At 32.9% G+C, this 24,555-nt stretch overlaps 2 protein-coding genes across 2 annotated transcripts; one reads left to right on the top strand and one right to left on the bottom strand.

Annotated features, from left to right (window-relative positions):
- Positions 1 to 295: 295 nt before the first annotated feature.
- Positions 296 to 2,055, bottom strand: LOC137932273 (uncharacterized). Its single transcript, XM_068775876.1, has 3 exons — positions 1,948 to 2,055; positions 1,660 to 1,816; positions 296 to 987 (listed from the first exon to the last, which is right to left on the bottom strand). Exons 2-3 carry the CDS (start codon positions 1,814 to 1,816, stop codon positions 329 to 331), a joined length of 816 nt encoding a protein of 271 aa, XP_068631977.1. The 5' UTR covers positions 1,948 to 2,055; the 3' UTR covers positions 296 to 328.
- Positions 2,056 to 4,048: 1,993 nt separating this feature from the next.
- LOC137932422 (uncharacterized) lies at positions 4,049 to 7,538 on the top strand. Its single transcript, XM_068776036.1, has 5 exons — positions 4,049 to 4,137; positions 4,907 to 5,056; positions 5,679 to 5,880; positions 5,956 to 6,072; positions 7,130 to 7,538. The coding sequence occupies exons 1-5, from the start codon at positions 4,105 to 4,107 to the stop codon at positions 7,429 to 7,431; spliced, it is 804 nt and encodes a 267-aa protein (XP_068632137.1). The 5' UTR covers positions 4,049 to 4,104; the 3' UTR covers positions 7,432 to 7,538.
- The last annotated feature ends 17,017 nt before the right edge of the window (positions 7,539 to 24,555 follow it).

The following is a 24,555-nucleotide window of genomic DNA, read 5'->3' as shown; positions in this document are numbered from 1 at the left end:
CGTAGACGAAGGAAAGTAACGGATATAGTCCAGCAGATTAGAAAGTTGAAATGACAGTGAGCAGGTAACACAGTGCGCAGCATCGATGGCCTCTGCAGCTTAAGGTTCATAAGTGGAACCACAGATCGAAAAGCACAGCGAAGGACCTCTAACCCTAACATGAATCGGCGACAGTATAAAAGTCTTTAGAAGACGCTGCGTGTAGACTGCTTTCGATCGGTCTTAATGCACATCTATGGGAGACGCTTATTTCTAGCAGTGAACGTCCGAACGAAATGAAAAAAAAAAAACAGTGTTCAATGATAATTCATTTTATTGTATTATTTCTTTAAATAGTATTTGATTTACTTGAAGTATCAATAACTGTTGTCACAGAAACAGACGACGACTCATTAACTGGTGTTTTTTTACCTAAATCTTTCTTTACGGATGATTTATTCGGTAACATGGGCGAGTAGATTTTCATACTTTCTTTTATTTCGTTATCTCCAACTGCATGGATATCTGGTTTCTTTTTTAACATCAATTCGTTTTCATCTATCATACCTGTTTTCTTTTTTGGGAAAAGAAAAATGTCTACTGCCGGAGGTTTTATGGCTTCCATTGGCAAAGTCGGTCTTCTTGGGAATACGTTCTCTAAAACTTTTTTCAATGACGGGAATATTATTTGATGACTTTGCAAAGGATTTGCGAGCAGTTGACTTTGCTTAGGTGAAAATTCAAAGAAAACACTTTCTTCGCGCACATTCTCGTGGGAATCGCAACATAAAGTAGAAGATGGGAGCTCTTTGTTAAAAGAGAAAAAGTCATTGCTCATTAAGACTTTATTAAGAATTTCGGATGGATGTGATGAGAACGGTTCTTTTATGTTGCGAAAGCCGGAGCATGGACATGGTTCATCAGAGAGAGGTGTATCGTGCGGAGAAGAGAAAGGACTGGGCTGATTTGTATGTGAACTTTGTTTTGTAAGGGTGTCTGAAAAGTGAACTTAATTTATTTAACGAAATAAGTTATTTCCAAGAAAATTATAATCGAGCAGTGAGTAGCCCAACGATAAGGACTGAGACTTGTGATCGTAAGTCGCAGGTTCGATTCCTAGGATACGATCTTATATAATTCACACTCTGTGCATTCATTATAAGTATTGCAAATGCTCACAAACAAATTTCCTGAAGATGGGCAGCAGCATCCTCAGGAAATTTGTCCAGTGTTATTACTGCGATAGACAATACGTCTGCTAAGCGTGGCGATTACGGTATATCCCTCCAATAGATATCTTTGGGGGGGGGGGGGGGGGATTTATTCCTTGCAGAGGAGGTCTATGGGTAGGAACGACAAACCTACGTACCACATTAAATGAAATACTCAATAAGAAAATGATAAAAAATATATTCTTCGGAGCTTTTAAATCTTTTTAAAAAAAAAGGTAGGCAGGAAATAAATGAAATTTATTATTCTTTTGACTATCTTTCAAAGGTTTTTCTTCAAATAAAAATTCAATATGTAATCTGTACTAGGCAAAAGCCTAGTACAGATTATATATTGAATTTTTATTTGTTTCTTAATACGATATTAATATTTTTCGATTTTATAAAAATAAAAAAAGACTTATTAAAACTGCATATAATATTTAAAATGTATAAGAGGATTAGCTCTTACCTTTAAATTTATCGCTTAAATAGAATGAGATATCCATTTTGCCAAAATTAAGAAGCGAATTACTTATAGCCGGTAAAGGTTTTGCAGATCTCATGTCGCGACATAACACGCCAGTGAGGAACCCTAACAGTCCAACAGCGATGTTAAAAAACATCATCTGAAACATAAAAAGACATAAAAACATAAACATATTGGATTTGAAATAAATATAAAATTGTTTATAACAACGCGGTTCATTAAGCTGTAATCGCATTTAAATGAAAGAAATATTTAAATATTTTTATGTACTTTGAATTCGTTTGATGACACAAGCAATAGAAGTAAAAGGTCGATTTGAATTCAAAGAAAATCAAATCCTGCTGTTTCGCCACTTTAATTTAGACGTTTATGGGATTTGCGTTTTATAGTCGGTCTTTCGTAATTTTAAATGTATTTACATGAAATATTTTCAAGATTTGAATTTATATTCTTAACTCTGGCGAATTTTCTAGAAACATTTTACCACAGATAACTACTGTTAAGAGACAAGTAGCTAAACATGTTTATCATCTATGTTATTTTTTTAATATGTTTTTTATGATGGTGTATAAGATTGGCGTTGTTTAGACGAATATGCCGAAAAATACATAAAATTAATTTATTTTACTATTTGCAGATAATTTTATCCAAATTATCAAGATAAGCATATATTAAGTCTCTAGATGAAATGCGAAATAGACCATGATTATTTTAACAAAACTTTTAGTTTTATTTTAAGATTAAGTTTGATATATCTACGGGATCTATCAGACTTAGCGCAGGGGATTCGGCAGCAGAAGTCATAATGGGCAGGCCAAATACTGCGTAAAACCGATGGCTGCTAGAGCTTAATGGTTGTGGATTGGAGAACACAAAACAAAAGCACAGCGTAGAATGTCCACAGAGTTGACAAATAACCTTGTAAAGTCGTGGGAAGACGTTGGATACAGGGTCATAATGATGACGGCCTAGGTTACCTCGTTCGTTAGTGATGTTAAAACATTCGTGACAATGACTAACGAAAGCAGCTTTAAAGTGGTAAAAATATATTCGTAAAGGATAAATCCTGTTTACCCCTTAGCAGTTATAACTTCATACGGTAAACCTCTTTAAAGTCACAAAGCTAGAGGACTCTTTCAGTAACTTTAGCTTGAGCAGTTTCATTATTTCGGAATAAAAAAACTACCAAGCTCTTATGATGCCTAATTGATTGCTCCGTGGAATGAACTCTGTAATTAATAATCATAAAACGAAAGTTTATATTATACTCTAAAAACTAAGGTATCTATTCTGGTTTGTTACTTATGACAAACGTAGAAAATGCAATATTTTCCTGGTTAGATTTTCCTTAAAATTCTTACTAATGTTATATATAGGCAGATAACTTTTAAGATGTAATAAATTGTTCGAGAATAAAATTGGCTATCGGTAACAGAGCAATAAAATATTGCAAATGCTTCTTGTAACACTGAATGATCGTTGGAGTATCCAGTATGAGTCAAATTTTGATGTTTTAGATGGGTTCGTTGACTTGTATTACATAAAATGTAGTAAACTGATTCGAGTGATTTTAAATTGAAGTAATACATCGGTATTAACATATATATAAAAATATACACGGTAGAAAAGAATTACTAGTCTATCTTTATGATAATTACGTGTTATCACTCTAATAAAATTTGTAAATAATGTATGCAACATTTTTTGGGCCTCTTTGCAAGCTCACTGTAACTCAATGAGCCATAGTGAAGGCTATATTTAAGTTTTCTCTAAGAGATTGAATCAGGTATAAGGAGATATATAGACAAACAAAAGTAATTGACAAAGTCAAGCGATTTGGTAAGTTAAAGTGGCAGTATGCAAGTCATATAGTACGCACTACGAATAGCCGCTGAAGCCTTCAAGTTCTAGAATAGAGAACATAGATGTGCAATGTGCAGCGTACATCGTCCATCCATAGATAGATAAACGATATTGTTAAGATCGTCGGTAGACAATGAAATAGAGCCAAGTCTAGCCAGTCTTATTTTTTGAAAATCTACGGTGGTACTCGGCTGAAATGGAACAGAATATAGAAAAAAGTAATATTTCTTGCACACAAATATGCGAGAGCTACTATGATGTTGCTTCGGAATACTTTATTAAACGAATCGTGTTATGTCGTCTTTATTTTAAACAATCGGTATCATATTTCAGCAATCACGCTGGCGTACTAATTTTGCGATGAATTTAAGTGTGGAGCCGTAATTTGTTTCTATTTCGGTCAGAAATCGTTACCTCGTGTTTCAATGGTACGTTGCATTGAAGCAATAAAATTCACTTAAATTGTATTTATTTATAAACGTCGATTTCTGAAACAGATCGTAAAATTTCTGAAATGCTCCGCGCTTATTGGTTTCGATTCCGCTTGAACACCATACCGCACGAATGGCACTTATGAATTTATATCTATCTATTCTTGTAAGTTATAACGATTGCTTAATATTGATATTTATGTGTTATGTGATATTTTTTTTCTAATTATTAATTAATTATTCTAAATCATTGTTAATAAAAATATCTAGCTTATCTAATTCTTTTTTATTCAAAATAATTATGATGGCAGCCAATAGACGTCCACTGCGAGGCCTAGGCCTCCCTCAAAGATTTCTACGCTGACCTATCCTGCACAACCTCTAGGGACTTCCTTGACTATGCCGTCGATCCATCTAGTGGGAGACCTACCTACGCCGCATCTATGGGCTTTATACCACCACTGGTGAAATTTTTGACCCTTAAGGCCGTCGGTGGTACGAAGGATGTACCTCGCCCACTGCTACTTCAGATGATCAATTCTTCAGGTACGTCGGTTATCTTGGTTATTCAGCGGGTTTATTAGAGATTCAGATCCATAATCATCAACGGCAACACACATTGATTAAAGACCTTAGTATTCAGATATTTTTAATTTATTTTAAAACTTTCATACCACTTATTTGCATCATGGGAAGAATCGAATTTAATAGAAACTAAAAAGAGTTTGAGCTCGCCTATAATGGCATTATTACTTACAGCTACGATAGTTCAAAAGGTGGCCATCTGAGAAGAGTCCATAATAAACTCGAATGTGGTACTTGTGGTAACCTTTAATATCCTACTATTTTTATAATAGTTAAATTCGCTTCAGATTCTACACGTATTTTTGGAAATTTATTAATGCTAATTATTGGTGTAATATTATTGATTTTAGATCACATTGTCAAAAACGATTTCAAGTAATGCTGTATCAAATGTTTCAAGCGTTATGCCGCCCGTAGTTAAAACTATATTAGATCCAAAAAGACGGAGCGATCTCGTCGATGAAGCGTTTCTCGAACAAAAGGATGTCTTGTTAGATATGGTACGATACTAGTGGTTCACCACTTCTCCTATAATTGCTTATAGAGACCTGCAGACCTGCAGACCTGCTTAGTCTCTGCAAATTTGCTATGGGTATAACAGCTACGTTACCTCTTTCATGACCTCTTTAAGCACTAACTGTCCTAGTAACCAATATTAATGCTTCTTTTACCAATGCAAATAGAGATTGAGATTCTGAGATTTATGAAACTGTTTAATTTGATTTCAAAATAGCCAGCAGATGAAGTAATCTTTAAATTTTATCTGGATTGGGTAAAACAAATACATTAGTACTGTCACAGATCTACATTATTGAATCAAATGTAAAATTATTCGAATGCTGAATATGTTAAGTGGGTTCATTGCATTATAAATTCGATCACTACCTGCTCCTTATTCCTTTTTTTTTATTTAATAACTCGGAAAGGTAAAATATAGTTGCATATATCTATATGTTTACTTGATGTATCCAGTAGGGTTAATTACTTTATTACTCGAAATCTAGCGAAAATATCGTTAATATTTTTTAAGGCGATATAATCAGTTTTATTATAAAATTTTTCATTAGGATATTGACACTAGAGCATTTGTTAAAAATAATGATTTATAATTATTAATTACAGTTAGAAGCAAAACTTAAGGAGGTGCGTGATAAAAAGAAAAGAAAGAATGACAGAGGAGATAATACGAACAATAATTATGCGAATAATCACGTAGATAATGTTAGGTGTGACCAAATGCCAAAGAACGTTGATTTAAATTTAAATGCACACGGTGTGAGCGCGATAGGAGAAGCTGATGTAAAACTTAAGTTTGGAGATTCGGGTAATTTATTAAATCAACAAAAAGGAAGAGACAAATATCTGGAATTTTTATTCTACGTACGTTTTTTTTTTTCAGGCAATGGTACTTTAAATCTAGATGCAACCGGTATATCTAACATTGGTCAAACTCACGTGGATATGGCCGTCGGAGATGGAACCGTATATATACCGGGACTAAATAATATTTTTGTTGGTGAGGTTTCTAAATTAGTTGAAAAATCTTTACAGGTGATTGGCTATAGGTGAGGTTTTAAAGGAGAGAATGTATATAAGCTCCTTTTTCAACAAAAATCTTTAAAACGATTTCCAATGATGCTGTACAGATTGTAAATTATCATTTTTTCATTTATTTTATTTATTTTTATTTCACTAATTTATTTATTATTTTTAATACGATAAGCCAATAACAGCTAGCAGCATTTAGTCTGAAATGACAGATAGTACAACAATAATTAACTTTAACATGTAGTAATCCGAATTTGAAAAAGTTTTTCGGTTGTCTAATTTTACCTTATTCAATTTCAAAATTCAAATTTAAATTATGTTTATTCAAAAAGTCATTTACATGTACTTGTCAACGAATATTTTAACATTATAAGTAGTAAGCTACCACTAGCTCAGAATACTAATCTGCTGAGAACTGGTGTGAAAATCAGCGGCTCTTTTGAAATTAAATTTAACATTTTTCAACGTATATACTATAATATCAACCTTGTGAATGATATATACATTCACCCCTTTAAGGTTTTATAACCAATGACCTTGTGTAAGAATCGTTCTTTAAATTTTACTTATAACTATTTGGAACGTTAAACTATAATACTTATATATAATAGAAGTCTCAGCGTAAAATTTAGACAATCGTTTGGTTCGATGAATCTTAAGAAATATCACAAAGTTATGTTTCAAAGTTCAAAGATTGATTGATTGACATCTAAACTAACTTACTCTACATACGCTCCGAAACGAAAAAAAAATGTTTGATCCGTGTATTATCGTACACATTTTTAAATTCTACCTATATTACTGTGCTGATTAGTATTTGTAAAATTTTTAATAAATTCAATTTAGGTAAATACCTGGCAAACGCTTGTCACGGCAAATTGTTTATATAATTATTTTTATAATCAACGCATTGTAAGAGTCTGACTTAACACAGTATTAAAGGTTTATTTTTGTTAATTAAATTTTAAAAGCATGTCCTTTGTAAACATGAGATTTATTTAAATTAATAATTATTTAATTTATAGGTGCTTCATTTTTGAAAAATCCATGTCTAAAGTCAAATCTTACCAATACCTCGCCGTCAACGCCAGCACAGAATCCAGTTTTAATAGAATTGAAAGAGGATCGTAGAAAAATGAGTAATAATAGTCTAACTGCAAATGTAACAAATAGTACTTCGAAAGATATTAACAGTATTGTTGGTTTGAATTCAAATAATACAGATAAAGAAAAATCAGATATTAAACAAATCAATTCGACTGCAACTTCTACTGTGGTTGCCATAACATCCGTTATAAGTACTGCAGCGACAAGTCCGAGTACGTAATCATATAAAGAGAAGAGCATAGGCGAGTTCACTTTTTGAAATTGTAAAAAAAATACAGTTGTGCCTCGACGAATATATATTTTTAGCTCAAAACTAGCAACGTAATTTATTTTTTGAAAATTATATCGTCAATGTGTCATATAGATGTTCGAGAACATTCTTCAAGAGACACTGAAAGTTTTTTAAAAATACGCCCCCATTTAAACTATAAAAACCGCCGCCATTTTCCTCAAATCTTTTAGTTTAATTTAGACATGATATTCAGATGTCCTTATAAAAATCACACGCCGATAAATTTGGACCACGTGGTGGCGTCTGAATTCGATTTGATTTTTCTTGGGAACATTTTTCGTGTTATCTCCACGCTTGCACTTGACGCGTGACAAGTGGCCCTGTCCTCCTGGAACCAAGTTATCGAGTTGTACTCATTACCTAACCAACTTTGGTTCTAAGAAGTTATTAAAAAAAAACAAAAGTGAATTTTATTATGGTCCACCTGTTATAAAGCCAAAGAAAAAAATAAAAATAAAAAGTAATTTCAAAGAATAAATAAGAATGAAAATTTTTTAACAAAATTCAAGTGAACTACCATTGATACATCTCATACAACAGGAAAATCTTTTACCATTGAACTCAATTTTTACTGATAAAGAATTAAACTTTTATTTCATATATGTGTATTATTTTTATATTGTATTACGTCCTGAGGAAATTTGGATTTGAATTCGTTGATTCATATAAAATAATTAAAGCGTTTCTTTATTCAATTTTACTCAATTTTTCGTTATCGTCATCATCGTTTTAGTCCATAGACGCCCACTGCAAGGCATAGACCATACTCCCAAAGATATGTAATGAGGATATACCATAATCACCACGCTCGATAGGCGGGTTTGTTGAAAATTTGCAAAGGACTATGCTTCCCGTCCTGTGGAACAAATTGTATATAAAATTGTGTATCGGAATTCGAACCTGTGACTTGAGATGCTAAGTCTCAGTCATCTACCGCTGGGCTGTCGCTACATTTAATTTTTAAGAGGTGCTATTAAAATGCAACAAATTTCGAAATGTCTTTAAACACAGTTCTCAAATAAAAAGTTTTCATTAATAACTAAAAAAATACTATTGGAATGTAACTAATATAATTACTTATATTTTTATACTTTTCGATATATTTTTATGAATTAAACAATGTTCATTAAAATGTTTGCTTCTCTTGTATATTAGCTGATGTTAGATAATATAAGATCCTTTTGTCCTCCCGTCGCTCTCTAAGACATAATAACGACCTAACGGGATAATGGCGTCCTACCCTGTCACCATATAGCTTTTATTAATAAATAAGACAAATTATCAATCCACCATATTACGCAAATTTTATGGTTTTAACCACAGTCACTGTAATATGATATTTTTCAATATTAACTTAAAAGTGACCATCTTAGTCTTTGACTACTGTATATGTAAAGTATATGATAAAACAAAGGTTTTAAAATAATATATCAATGAACACTAAATTGCACTAACGAAATTGAAAGAGTTATAAAGGATTAATTGTTTTAGGTTTAACAACTTTAAAGGGGTGAATGTATAGCTAATTTATCAGTAAAGAGCATTATAGTTTTATACCTATTTCCAATCACCTAGTAAAAAATTATCACTGTGAAACCCTATTGGAATGTAAAACGAATAACTTCTGGCAGTATAAAGTCTGCAGAGACAGATAGTAAACAATAAATTATTTCTAAACCGTTTTTTTATTAAATATCAATATATTATTTATTATTTCTAATAGCAAATACGATATATACATTTATCCCTTTAAAGATTCCACACCTATTAACAATGTCACTATGTATTTTAGCGAAGACTATAAAGTACATTATGCTGTCGAGTCACTTTAGACAAAGAAAATAAAGAAGTGAATCTAATCAATAGCATTAAAATGACGTGTTTATGAAGTACGTTCAAATATGTGTAAAAATTTAAAAGAGGTGGGTTTGGGCTATTCAAATACTTGCTTGTAGAATCTCATTGGCTCCCGAAAACATTGAAATAAAGCTATTGGATAACCACGATGATTGTATAAGGGATTGGGAATGACACGTATATGAGAGACCCTTATTTTTCATAATAACACTTCGGAACTTTTGTATTATACAGTTTATCGTTTTGGTCCTTTGTCGAATGAAGGAATGTTTTTGAAAGAAGAAAATATTGAAATAAAGCACTTCTATAAGACGAACGTTGTGATTTTATATAGAATTGGGAAGTATATGATAAAGAGAGAGACGGTAGTAAATTATGATATAATTAGGCGTTTTTGTATTAAATAGTTTATTAGCTCGTTCTTCGGGCTCGTCTATTGAATTCTTGAGTCATTTTGGAATGCTCTATAGGATTAACACTTTTCTAAAGCACCTATAAGAACTGCATCCGATTTATTATATATTATTTTTTAAGTTTTATTATATACATCCGATCATATTTTTCTAATAAGAAGTTTATAAGATTGCTCGAATTGATTCGCTTTTTGGGCGATGTACAACGAATTTTGTTATATCATTATTTGTATTAATAGTTGCCCATTTGATATCTATCTCCCTATCTGTACTGACAAATATTCTAAAGCTATAGAAGTATCATAGAGTAAACTTATAAAGTATATTAGTGTTTTAATAAGGCCTTACTTTGGTTTAAGGAAAGTTCAGTTTAAGTAGCGATGTAATAAATATCTCTCTGAGAAGCTTTCAGTTGCTTAACGAGCCATCAAGAGGGCAATGCCCGAGATTTCTCTGCGAGATAGAGCAGCAGATTAGCTAGGTAGGGTAGTACTAGAATGGTTAAATAGAGTGCAAATCAAGTGGCCGCTAGGTTTAACCCTTCTTCCCTTCCACGTTCTGAAGTGAAGACCAAGGACCGACAAGCCCAACGACTGACAAACCCAACCACTGCCGCTTGACATAACCCCTTTGATGTCCAATAGGATCGCTTCGAAGCGACCCGCATGCTACAACCTTTGAAGAATGTAACAAGACCGTCTATCCTCCTCTTGTGGGGAATATTTTTAATTTCGATGGTATATTCTGAGATTTTTATTGATATCTCTTTACCTTTTTTTAATCGCTCGTAAAAATTTCCTGTCATCACACCTATGGTAAAAAGTAAAGAAAAATATTATTATTTAATACTCATAGGCATTACGAAGACAGGTATTTTTTTCTAGGTTAGTAGGATTATCAATAACATTTGACAAGTGTCTGTTTGTCGCAAGATTTGATCGCCTACGAGTTACACGTGTTTTTGTCAAATGTTTTAATTTCTTCAAAACTTTCGTTTGGTGAAATCGCTCAATTTTTTTAGAAATAAAACCTCAAAAACTCGATTTACATCGTTCCGTAACCATCGTATTCACCTGATTTGGTTCTTGTTCCCTAAATAGCCCTCAACTATTTAGCAAACTTGAATGGCCAATGCGAGGTCGCCATTTTGACACGATTGAGGAGATAAAAACCGAATGGAAGGCTGTATCGAAAAAAGACTATTTCGACTGTTTCAAGAATTGGAAAAAGTGTTAGCAAAACTGCGCTTTATCAGACAGAGATTTACACATTACACATTATTTTTGTTCGAGTTTCCATTTAAAAGTTTATAGAGAATTGTAGCGTAATATTTTTGACTTCACGTAGCGGTCGTGTAACACGTTACCTTTTTAAATGTACTTAAGATTTTTTTATATAGATCGGTCGTGCTAAATTGATCTTAAACAATTTTTCTTGACAGTGCGGCTGCGGCAGCCGCAGCGGCAGCCGAGGCTTTGGGCGGCGGGCGTAGAGGTCCCCCTCCATTGCTACGCTCGCGCACACTACCAGCGATCATCGCACCTGGCTTCTCCATACTGCACGCGCAAATCGACCCCCAACGATGTAACGGTAAGTTATAATATACAAAACTGCTAGGTGTCTATATATGTGACTACCTGTATACTACTAGTGGCATCTACCAGGCCGAAGCGGCCTGTATCCTGTCCTGTTCCGCAAGCCAAGTTCACATTAAGCTGCAAGTTCGATAAGGATAACAGCACAGCATTAATTATAATTTTGACACTACTTTTAATTACACCGACCCGATAATTGTAATTAATAATTGCGGTCGCTTATAAATTAAACTAGTTATAAATATTCGTCAGTGGTATTATTTGAAGTCAAGTCTTCGACATCCCAAAAAAAACCATACATTAGGAATAAGTTTAACAGCTTCGCTTCCAGACCATCGAATTGAAATTCTAAGCATGTATGGAGTATCAGACTAAGCTAAGGTAGTCCGGCGGGCTCTGGACCTCGTCGACCTCTCAATGACTAAAAGAAATAAAGAAACGCCCTCTGCTGTAAACTTTCTTTCGTTTAACTTGGAACAATTATTAAACGCAAACAGTAAATATATTCCTGAATAAAGGTGTCAACTCGCAGTTATATATTATCCTTATATTTATTCGAGAAATTACACTTCTCGTCACATATACGTTAAAAATGAACTTTAAATACTTTGGGAAAAATTATTGTGTTTTGTATAATTTTGAAAAGGTGCTGCTTCATGCTAGGAATGGCTTGAAGATATATAAATGAGTTAACGGCGCGTGACATGATATTTGAAAAAGTTTAAAAGTCTGGCAGGTTATATCCGACCATCCGAGATTGTTTTGAAATTGGAATGTTTTATGACAAATGCAAAATTATCGAGTTCGAATACTGTCATGTCTTTTAAAGAAAGTAATAATAATTATATATATATTAATGCCAATAAAACTTTAGGAACAAAGTTTTGAATTTGACGACTGATATATTTATATACATATACACATTCTTTTCGTGACACTTCAAACAGAAACTTGCTTTCTTTTTCTCATTCCTATAGTGTAACCGAATTTCTAAATAATTTACAAAATGATTTTTTTTATTCAATATCACCTATTTAGCACATATATAACCCCTGGTTGTATATCTTCTATAAAAATGGTAACTATTATTTATAACGATAATTAAAAATAAAAATTATATAGTAACAACCTCTTTATATAATTCCCATAGCTTAGATTTTTTTAATTAATTTACAAAATGTTTTTTGTTATTCAATGTCAACTTTGTTAGCACAAATATAAACGGGTGGTATCTAATAACGATATATTAATAAAAAACTTGTTTATACAGGTTATATTTTAAAGAGCTTACCAAGTTAATTTTACTTAGACATCTAAAAAGTTAACGGAATAATAAAACTGGACACAGTAATGCTTTTATGGTGCTCTTGACATACGCCATACGAATCAACGTCGTCTTCGTTTCAGCTCATAGATACCCACTATAAAACATAGACCCGACCTAAAGATATTTATGGGGGGATATATCAAAATGGCCACATTTGGCAGGCGGGTTGGCGATCGCAGGTATTACAGAAAATGCTGCTGACCATCCTTTGGAAACTAATCTGTGAGCAATGGCAATTACATGTTATTAATGCACAAAGTGTGAATTATATATAAAACTGTATCCCGAGAATCACATCTGCGACTTCGGTCACAAGTCTCAGTCCTCTACCGTTACCGCTCTTCACCTCGCCAATGTAATTGAATAGCTTATTTATGTAAGTTGCGGACCACCTTGTAAAGTGACTTGGCACCAATTGAAAGTTACTAACAGCCTCTACAAGTTACTCTGATCACTACGACCTGTATAATATATTGAGTGTGTCATGTACTTTACACATAAATAGATGCATGTAAGTTTTAGGTATTTCAATATTAATCAAGTTGTGTAGAAGGGGTTTCCCAAAGAGTTTTTTAAATATTCGGCACTGAAAGTTATACTTGAACCTTGAATCATTATAAAAATCTTAGAGTAAACTTTTGTTTCTTTGTTCCTTACTTTTTTCCAAATTTGATAAGAAATTGTGATAATTTAAAATACGTTTTGTTTTTTAATGTATGAATGATTTGACCGCAATTTTTTATGAAATTGATTTAGCGTTATGCGAAAGAAAATCTTATTAGATATCGATACCCTGTTCGGTGATTGAATTTCCTAAGATCTAAAGGTCGACCAGCTTTACGATAAATGGATTCAATAAAAGCCATCACAGAATCATCTCTGACATAGGAAACATAACATTATAAATGAGAGCTTATAAAGCCATGAAGAGATATTGACGAGTAAAGTTTGGGTAAGAACAGATTTTACAAAATTTCTCCTGCAAGAGGCGTTGAGAAGGCGCTTATTAAGTTCGCGAAGCAAGGAACGGTTTGTGAATTTTCTAAAAAAGCTAGGCTATTCTTGATTAAGTCTAAAATAAATACAGGCAAGATATTAAAAGTGTAATGAAAACGTGATTTTCAGTAAGTGATCCAGTATTTTGTATTTTCATCGCCGGCATTTGCTGCTTAAAAATCACAAGTCTGGTTGGGATATTAATCACAATACGAGTATATATAATTTAAAAAATAAAATAATTTATTTAAATATTATTGATTGATTTGCTTGCTTTTTTGCTTTTATGTATTAACTTATAGATGTGGAAAACTTTATGTTTTTTGTTTATCGAACTGTTAGATGTTGACATTTTTATAAGAGAAATAATTAGGATGTCGCTTTAAGTAGAGTTATAATAACAAATGTGCAGGGTACAAACGTGTGACAATAAGTTAAAATAAAGCATATCCATTTGACTTTAAACGATTTTAATAACTTAAGTAACATAAAACAAGCGGCTTTAACGACATCCCTTATAAGCCAGCTTAAGTTAGGTAATGCTGTTATTTACGTTTAAAGCAGGAGCTACAACTCTTTTAAACTATTGAAAAGCTTATCTGAGATAAAGTTCGAAGTTCCCATTACCGTTAGCGTGTTTCGAAATCGTTTCGCTCGTCTCATTTTTCAGCCGATGTATTTCCGAATCACGCGATTCTCGTTACGACTAAACTTTAAAAATACAAGTTGTAGTTATAAAACAGGGTAAAAAACTCTTTTTTTCCGGGGATCCATTTAATATTTTAAAACTTTGTTCATTACATCGAACTAAGTCATTATCATGTTACCCAATAAACGTCTATGGCAAAGCCTAGGCCTTCCCCAAAAATCGGTCTTTCGCTGGTCACATTCAGCGACTTTAGATATGCCGTCAGTCCTCGAAGTGCTTCTACTAGCCATTACAATCTATACCATGACCGTATTCGGAACGAATTAATCAGATAAGTATTATTTGTATGGAAATGTATGAGGTTGTGTCAAGTACACTAGACAGTTCCGTCGTCGAGAAACACCGTCGCATGTTCTATATAAAGCAGAAACAAAACATTGATTACAATATTTAGCCATAACTTCGTACGCTCTGTTGATGAAATTCGAAAGTGTTGGTTGGTGACGGCATTGTCTAGTTGGTATAACCTTAATACGGGCATTGTATGGGTTATCATTCGCTTATCTTGATCATAATATTATCATACATGAATAGTGGGTATAGCAGAGCACATAGTACTTTATTACGCGACGGAGACGTTCCTATTACGGTCATAGTATAGTACTGACGGAGGGTTAATATCTTTAAGGATTCTGAATTACATTAATTTATGGGAAGTTTTTTTTTTTTTGTTAAAATGCATTAGTTTTTTAATGCTCTTCTAGTAACAAATATAATTAAAATATAAATGTAGATCTAAACTTTTAATACGATGATTTAAACTTTTCATCTTGAGTTTAATTTTGTAAATATATTCAACCAAATTATATATGTTTTTATATTTATGCATTAGTATGTTTATGTATATCTACATCATTTTAGGTAACAATATAAAGCCATTGTCTTGCACAGAATTACGTATTTCTAAAGCCTAGATAACCTTCCTACTATTGGAACAAAAGCTTACTCTCCGACAAGGGATTTAGGTCAGAAAGATGTTAGTTTTAGTAGTTTACCGTGTAAAAAGGAAGTAGAATCTTGTAATTGACGGGTCGTCGTTATGTTTTATGGATAGTTATATGTTTCTTTTAGATAAAAATGTGACATTACCCTTAAGAGAAATAACCAGATATTTAGGTAAAGTATTGTACACGTATTGAACTACTCATTTTAATATCACTTCATCATCAATTAACAGATAGAGAACCATCATATAAGGTATTGAGTCCGTTATAACACGATTAATTTTGAAGTGTAAATACATAAATAAATACGTACGTACACCCTAAACTGCCATCTTCTTCATGTTTCTCATCTCTATCCAAATGATGTCTGGTATAGATCGCCTCGAGCGGTAATACCGTTTCTTGTACCATATGAATTGTTTTTCTTTTTTTCTTTCATTTAATGTCTATGGTGTTCTAAAAAAAATTAATAAGACAGATTATTATGGGTTATTCTACATATCTTCGCCATCGTTTCTGCTATAGGATTGCACTGCCTGCATATAGATTTTTATTAACCCTAGAAAGATAACCTACGTCGCAGAGGCGCCTGCGAAATAAACATATTTCTATATCTTTTTATTAGGCGCGCGTATTAACTTGTCCTTCTTAGTCAACTCAGTCGTCGGTCTACCCTGTCGTGGGACGGTTGTGTCTATGCAATAAGTACCATAGTTCAGCGGCTATGACCAGTTGATGCGCTCGCGAGGCGAATGGTTATCTTTTATGTTATGGTTTTAGGTTATTTTTTATTTTTCTTCTCCTCTCCTCCTTTCGCGACCTCTCGAGAAATCTCTTCTTCAGGCACCATACAAACTGAACCTTGTTGGCACTATAAGATCTAATAAACGCGAGATCCCTGAAGAGTTAAAAAACACCCGATCTCGACCAAGAGGCACTTCAATGGTCTGTTAAGATGAAATTTTGACACTAGTGTCATACAAGCCGAAGCCCTCGAAGATGGTTTATCTGTTATCATCGTGTAATGAAGAAGGTGTCATCGATCAAAACGAATAGATGGCCAATGACCATGTTTTATGGCATACTAAATATAGCATTTATCAATTTATATGTCATTTACTGTCACAATGTTCTAACAAAACATGATAAGCCTTTAAAACGGAGAGAATTCATGAAAAAACTCAGTACTCAACAGACTGCACCGTGGATGACGCAAAGACTTGAAGCATCCACTTTGCCAAGGCATGTGCGAAGCAACATTGATAATATTCTTCCAAAATCTACTGTACAGGCTTTCACAGATGATGAAGAAGAATCCTCAGCCAAAAAAAAAGCGTTATTGCAGTTTTTGCACGTCTAAAAAGAAATAATTGCAAAGATGACCTGTGCCAAATGCAAAAAGACAGTTTGTGGTGAACACATGAAAGACGTTTCTCATGACTGTTTCTAAAGAAATTTTTTATGATATTATAGTTTTTTTTTTAACTAATTATATTATAGTCTACTACTTTGTAAGGATAAAACACTATTTTTTGTGATATTTTACGGGATTTGTTCCCATAAACCGAAGACTGCTGAATTTTGTTAATTTTTCATAGAGGTCTAGTGATTTAAGTTTAAAATTACTTAAAATTAAAAAAATATATAATATAAATGCATTTTATTTTTAAAATAATGCCAAACCTTTAAAATGACTAGATTAACTTAAATAAATATCCATTGTTAGTATAAATTGACGCCTTAGAAAAGCATGCGCCTCTGAGGCGTATAGTTATCTTTTACGTACGTTGTCATATGGTTATCTTTCTAGGGTTAATAGCGGTTGTAAGCGACCCACATGCAACATCTTCCGAAGACATTGAAATAACGGCCATCAGTTGTGTGGCCTGCCTTCTGCCAACTAGGGTTTCCCAATACGTTGGGCTATGTTCGTTATCTAACAAATCCCGAGACTCGAATATCCCTGGCTCACAAACAGTTGACCATTAAGACCGCGTCCGCGTTCGCGTATATATTAATGAAAAACTCAGCCTTAAAATATAGTTGGTTAATATTTTTTAGATTTATTACTATATTGTATCTAAACATTAATTGCAAAATAACATAACAAAAAATATTTTGAGACGAATTTTTTTATCCTTTATAGGTGAAGCATTTGACCCCTGTCTCACCAGATTTTAAGCGATAATGAGGCCTACGATGGTATATGCTTGCCTAGAAGAAACCCATTCTCTCTTGTCTTGTAGACTACTAGGTTATAATTGTCAAGAAATATTGACGCAGGTAGATTGTTCCACTCCTTGGCTGTTCGTACTGTAAAAATATTAGTAGAAAGCTTTAGAGGAGGTTGTGAATCCATACCTCTAGTTGTCAAATGGAAGAAAGGAGATTGGAGAATTATTTGGTGTAATTCCGACGCTCACTCTCCAAAATATAGGCTGTATAATATCGTAGAGTATGAGGATATCGAGATGTAATATATGATTTATTTAAATGTTTATTAATTATTTAGGTTTAATAAAGACAGTTTAAGTAATCCTTCCGTATAAAATTTTAAAATAACAAGATATTTATATTATTTACCTCTATGGAAATAGGCAATTAAAACTAATTAATTTTTATGTCCAACTCTTATACATAAACGTATGGTAGTGTTACAAAGCACGAGTTACAGAACTCTCTAAACGATAAACACGGAACCCTAGGATCAAGAAGTGCCGTAAACACACGTGACCTTAAAGTTAATTATATATTTTTGTGTACGGTTCTAAGAAATTCTAACCGAGTACTATCTCGAAGTTACTAGAACCTTTTCCGTAGTATAAATAGGTACACTCCCCGTGTCGACAACTCAACTCAACCAACACAGAGAGAAGTCGAATATAAATACAAAACACAGAGTCGACTCTGTGTTTGGCACTAATCGGTGTAACATAACTCCTGAAGATACTCCGTGGAGGGGTGAAACACGTGTTGAGTGATTTGGCGGTGGCACTTGTGTAATTCGCATTGTTTGCCGCAAACGCATTTATCGGCGGGCTGACGGGCGGTGCACTTTGTTGCACGACTACCACTGCATGTGCGGAAGTGGCTAAATATCGGTCCTTTTCTTACTTAGTATACTTTGTGTTAAAGAACCCTTCTCCGTTCGTCCATCTGATTTGTCATCAAAGGACTCCTTTTGAACCAGCGGTGTTTTAATTCCGAATCAGAACCCACATAACGTAACAGTAGTAACAGCGTGTGTTTTTATACAGTCGGTTTTTTTACAGTAGTGAGCCATCGAATTGAAATCTCTTCAGAATGAATTTGTGTAATGAAAATACTTCGTAATTTTGTCCGACGGCTGCGCTGTGGTCGTTAACTTTATCTATTAACACTTTATGTTCCGACCAACTTACATTCGCTTCAAGTGGATTACACTCGAGTTAACTTAATCGTTTTTGTTTTTGCGATAAAATTATTATATGTTTTCACATAAAATTTAAAATATGAACACAAATAACTTTAGTAAAATTTCGAATCCAGAATATACGGTTTTAATCTATTATTATCAAATATTATTACATTTAACATCCAGAGGACGAGTATTTCATTGGGAGAAAAGAATTTCGTTTTTAAAAATTAAAAGTTAGCAAATAAATCTTTTAGTTATAGCATATCTGGTTACTTTAGACAAAACTAAATAGTCATATAAACATAGATTTATTTTTGTTGGTGCTCCATGTTATATTAGAAGAAATGTAATATTAGAAAAAATAGAGATAGAAGTTAATGAACACTTATAATTACAGACTATCAACGAAGATATTTAAAAAAGCTTCCTGTAAAGCTTGCAAAGATTGGAATGATTTTTGTATTTCTAAATTTATCGGAACTAGGTACAATTTGAATAGAATTTACATCGTTGATTGAGATGTCACATTGTAGGAAGTGGTTCATTTCCAAAAACAATTACTATCTGATCACCAAATTCATTCAAAGCCTTCCGACCAATTGTAAATAGAAAAAAAAATAAAAACAAAAAAAGGTAAATTAAAAGTAACAACTGTTCAGTGTTCGGTGTCAATTTAAGGAGGTCGGTATCTTCAGAATCCTTAAGTTAATGTTAACTTTAGTACAGTACTTCCAACGCTACAAGCCGTTTTTTATCATCTTCACTAAAAAAATACACTAGTTATCTCATAACTGCCCACATAATGGAAAAAATATTTTAAATTTGTATATGGAACATGAAAACTCTTTTTGTCCAAACTATTTTATGCGCGATATACGTATGTACTATTTTTTTTAAGGAACTTAAAATTTTCCGTAGGAAATTTTAATTAAATAATATAACTTGTAATCAACAACGTCGCTATTATTTGCACCTATCGAACATAGTTGCAAAGTTAATTAAAATTTACATATAGCTTTATTAACAGCTTGAAACAAAATATGTCACAAGCACACCGCTATGAATAGCAAAGTGCGGTAGACCATGAAAATACCTTTATGAATATTCGAAGTTTTGACCTCAATTGACGTTTGCTACAGTAGTTTTTATGAACAGGAACATTTTTAATAAATCGATTTTGTTTTTACGCAGACAGGAGTTATTTAAAAACTATTTCAAAACGGTAGTCCATAATATTAACATTTCTATTGGAAATTTGTGACGCATATTTTTGTGTAAAAATTATTTTTAGATATTTATACAGTACATAAAAATTCAAGTTATTTTTGCCACAAAAAGACTTTTAAAACCAATTTCTGGTTTAAGAAAGTATTAAATAAACGTTCCTTTTCTTTTGATATTACATTTAATAGCGTAATCACTTATGTGCTGCCTTTTTGTGCTACCCTTATGTATTACCGTTTTCAATAATCCATCTTTTCATTTCTTTCTGCTCCAGACCCACACCCACTTGAAGGTATAGCCCTCCCCCAAAAATATTTATGGATAAATATGCCATAATCGTTACGCTTGGCAGGCGGGTTGGCGATACCAGCGAGGAAGTAGAAAACGCTGGTGCTCATTCCCTGGAAACTTGTAAGCTGTAAAAATCCTATATTAACGCACAGTGTGAATTAAATAAAACTGTATCCCGGGAATCGAACTCGTGACCTATTAGCGCAAGTCATAATAAAACTTTATGTATATATGTATTTTTATAATATCTCCTCATATCAAATTGTCGAAGTAATTCAGCATATAACAAATTTTATTACATGTTAGTGACGAAAATATTGAAGAATATTTTCTTGAGAACATTAATAATGGTAATTTATATTGCTCCAGTTATGATAATTTATAGCAATGACTTTTATTCCTTCATGATATTTTGCTAGTTATGTTATTGCTTTAGTAGACTAGGATTACCTTGATGATAAGAAAGTTTATAACTTTTTATGATCTAGATGGTACCATAGCGTGTCACAACCATTTATTTTCTTCATGACTACATTAAAACGCCGCATCGTCTTGAGATCGAGACACGTACTTTAATTTCCGAACGACATCAAGACAAACTACGTACACTGCACACCGTCATCGTCGCCATATGATAACCAACCGTCATTGGATACGAGGCCGATCGGTTATGGCCGATGGCTGTTTAAAAAGATGAACTGCCGAAGCCTTGGTCTTCTAGTGGGGCCTTTCAATCTAGTCAATACATGGAGCATCCACAGAAACAATCTTAGAATTCAGAGGTCTCCCAATCCGGCAAAATAATAATATCTAGTTATCCGAGCTGAAGCTCCGGGGAGCCATCGATCTTCACTACCTTGGAAGAGGTCTTACGCTAGGCGTCATCGACCATAAATCCCGTGGAATCTGTAAATCCCATTTAGACAGTGAAAGTCGGGTAAAAAGTCCCGTCCCTCACGAAACTCCTCGTGAAGGCATCCACATATTGTTTGGAGAAGATTATTGAACAAACAAAATTCTCCACTAGTTGTTAACTATCATTTGACCAGTGCTTCTTAAAGGATCCGCAATGGATTTCTAATAAGATACCTTGGAAGCGGCCTACTTCTAGCTCCTACCACAATATCCATTAAAAGTCAATAAAAAAAACAACGAAACAACAAACAATACCTTCTAATGATAAAAAAAAACTAATGATAAAAAAACCATATGTACCAATCGCTGAAAAACAATTGTTTTGTCGCATCTCACAGAAAGAGTCTTCAAATGTTTCAAATATTCAGTTTTATTCACTAGAATTACTAATATAAACATTAAAAAGATGTAAATACTAATTTTACTATTGATTTTATATAAGCTTTATAAGGTTCCAATTTTTATAAAACTCAAGCCTTTTCTCATATGAAAAGTTCAGATCTGTAATGACCAAGCGAGTTTACCAATTTTAGTGATGTAAAACATCCGCTATATGTACATGGTTAGTTGATTATTATTTTTTTCACCGTTCAATATCTATGACATTATCATAAATATGGCACAAAATTTACATTTCCTGCGAACCAAACTCGTAACCTATAATGAAAAGCAATTGCAAACCTAACTCACAAGGCTATATTACTGATCTAAGTAATAAAATATAAAAGTAATAAGATAAATAATAAAAAAATAATTCAAAATGAGAAGGGATACTAAGGTAAAAATCAATTGAATAAATATTAAACTTAAAGTTTATACTAAGTCAAGGTTCGTTTACTCATAAAGAAAAGCCTTAATAATTACATGGTGCGATCCTTAATAGTATAAAGCACTTAAAATTCACTTATCTTAAGGCATCTTTATCTATTTTGAAACTGTTTGTAGCAACATGAGAGACGCCTTGGGAAATTGACTAAAGTACCTTGTATGTGCGGTCTATATTTTTTTGGAGTCGTTTAAAGTTAAGTTTTACGATTCCACTGTTTTTATTTCTATGTATAATTCAGTGCATGTCTAAACTCCATCATTATTTATTTCATAACATGATCAATTATATGATGTCTACTGCTAGAAATAGACCTTCCCTTAGACTTCCAATAGGACTGGTTTTAACCAGCTTCCAAGCGACTAGCATCCACCATCACCTTAACACTTCCACCACAACCTTAACAAGATCGTCTATTATACCTACAAGGCGGATATCGTTCGCTGCCATTACATCTATATTACATATAAATAAATTAGACACAAATAAAACGAGACATCCAAATAAGGTAAAAAAAAAACATAATTTTTAATAGTGTGAACCACTATCGTGCACGGCTTCTTAAAACTTTCACCAAATAGAACACCCTAGAAAAAGATAGGACTAAAAACTGAATCCACTAGCCAAAAACTTAAATAAAAAGGTAGCGACGTAGAACACGAAGAGAATATGTCATAACTTATAAGCCTTAATTCATTCATAAATAATTAACACAAATCAGTTTTATTGCATCGTTAAACTTAAAAGCTATTTAATATTCAAATGTACCAAATCTCCTAGTCATTGTATTACAACCAAGACAATGACAATAAATTAAGGGATTGCATAATATAGTATTAATAGATATTAAGTAAGAAAAGGACCAATGTTCAGCCACTTCCGCATATGCAGTGGTAGTCGTGCAATGAAATGCACCGCCCGCCAGCCCGCTGATAAATGCGTAAGCGGCAAACAATGCGAATCACACAACCGCCACCGCCAAATTACTCAACACGTGTTTCACCCCTTCACGGGGCATCTTCAGGAGTTATGTTACACCGATTAGTGCCAAACACAGAGTTTACTCTGTGCGTAAGTGGCTGAATATTGGTCCTTTTCTTACTCATTTTAAAAAAGATTGTTAAATAAAAACTTGTCACAAATCCTATTACAGGTGAAGTGATAATTAAGCTTTGGAATGAATTATTCTTTACCTTTATTAATAATAATGCGCGCAATGACAAAAAAATCCATCTAACTTGTTCACTTAAATAAAGCATTCATAAAGCTCTCATAAGTTTAAGTTGGAAGATTCTATAATAGTGAAGCCGAAGTCTTCTGACATTCTTCTCATGAAGTACAATAGTGATTACTTTTAAGGACTAGCGTGTATTGATAAAGCTATTGTGAAGCTGAGTTCATATACACACACACATATTTATAACTAATTGAAAAGAAGATTAGATTATCTTTTTCACGCAGGTCACAATGTGGATAGTTTCAACCATGAAATTTATTGGTTTATTTATGACAATATTTAGTTGAATTAAACAGAGTTTGATGATATTTTATAGATAAGCATTACAAGTACGTATATAACATTTTATCGGTAACAAGAGAATTCTTAAACGATCCATTTAAACAGCGCTATTACTTTTAAATTTCCCACTGAAGCGATTGCTTTAGTTTTTTACTACTTAAAGCAATTGAATATTTCTCACTTAGATAAATTTCATCGTAAGATACACCGTCGCAACTATTTTATTAATTTTAAAACGATAATTAATGGTATTGAAAATCTTTTGAAAATTTTAAATAATTCAAATTCCGAATGTGAAAGCTTTTTGAAGCAACCAAAATTAGATTAATCTTCGAATGTGACATCCAATCTCATGAAGTTACCAAAAGTCATCTGTTCACTTTTTATAAAATTAAAATAATGAACAAACAATGAGACTATTCGTTATTTTTTCTAAATAAACTAAAATTCATGGCATAAGTGTATACACAAAGAGTTGATTTTAACTGGTCATTATATAAATCAGAAGAAAAGAGTAAGACCGATTATTATTGTAAATATACCACAACGGAAGTGATGATTAGATAGTAAATGTGAAAAGTAACTTCTCAGAATTCCATGGTTTGACCTTGGTTTCGCGATGTAGGGAGAAGGACATGGTTGTTCGGGGCTGCAGAGCCGCATATAAGGCCTCCTTACAATGTCTTCATTTCCGCTGACCATAACTAACTGACATCCCTCTTTCACTAACCAAATTTTAATTAATCCTACCAAAAGTGATTTGAAAGCTCATTCCAGAAGTAAGATGATATGCGCTCTTGAAAGGCCTAAATTCTTCTACAGTATATATTAATATTTCGCTGTTATAGCTTTCGCTTCTATCTCTACCGCATACAAATTCACTATGAATTTTTTTCTCGTTATTTCGCTGGCTAGGTCTTAGTTTTTTTTACCTTATTTGTGTAGGCTTTTTTACTTTTTTTCCTAGATAACGGTGGCGTCAATCAGTACTACACGCTACAATGTTTTTGAAAATAGAAACCCGTCTGGTTTACAAAAT

This window comes from Battus philenor, unplaced genomic scaffold, assembly GCF_028537555.1.
Source record: "Battus philenor isolate CCGP_79_NKW_IND1 unplaced genomic scaffold, ilBatPhil1.0.hap1 SCAF_9, whole genome shotgun sequence".
Classification (NCBI taxonomy): Eukaryota; Metazoa; Arthropoda; class Insecta; order Lepidoptera; family Papilionidae; genus Battus; species Battus philenor.
Note: the sequence above shows the minus strand (reverse complement) of the source record. Positions and strands in the feature narration are given on the sequence as shown.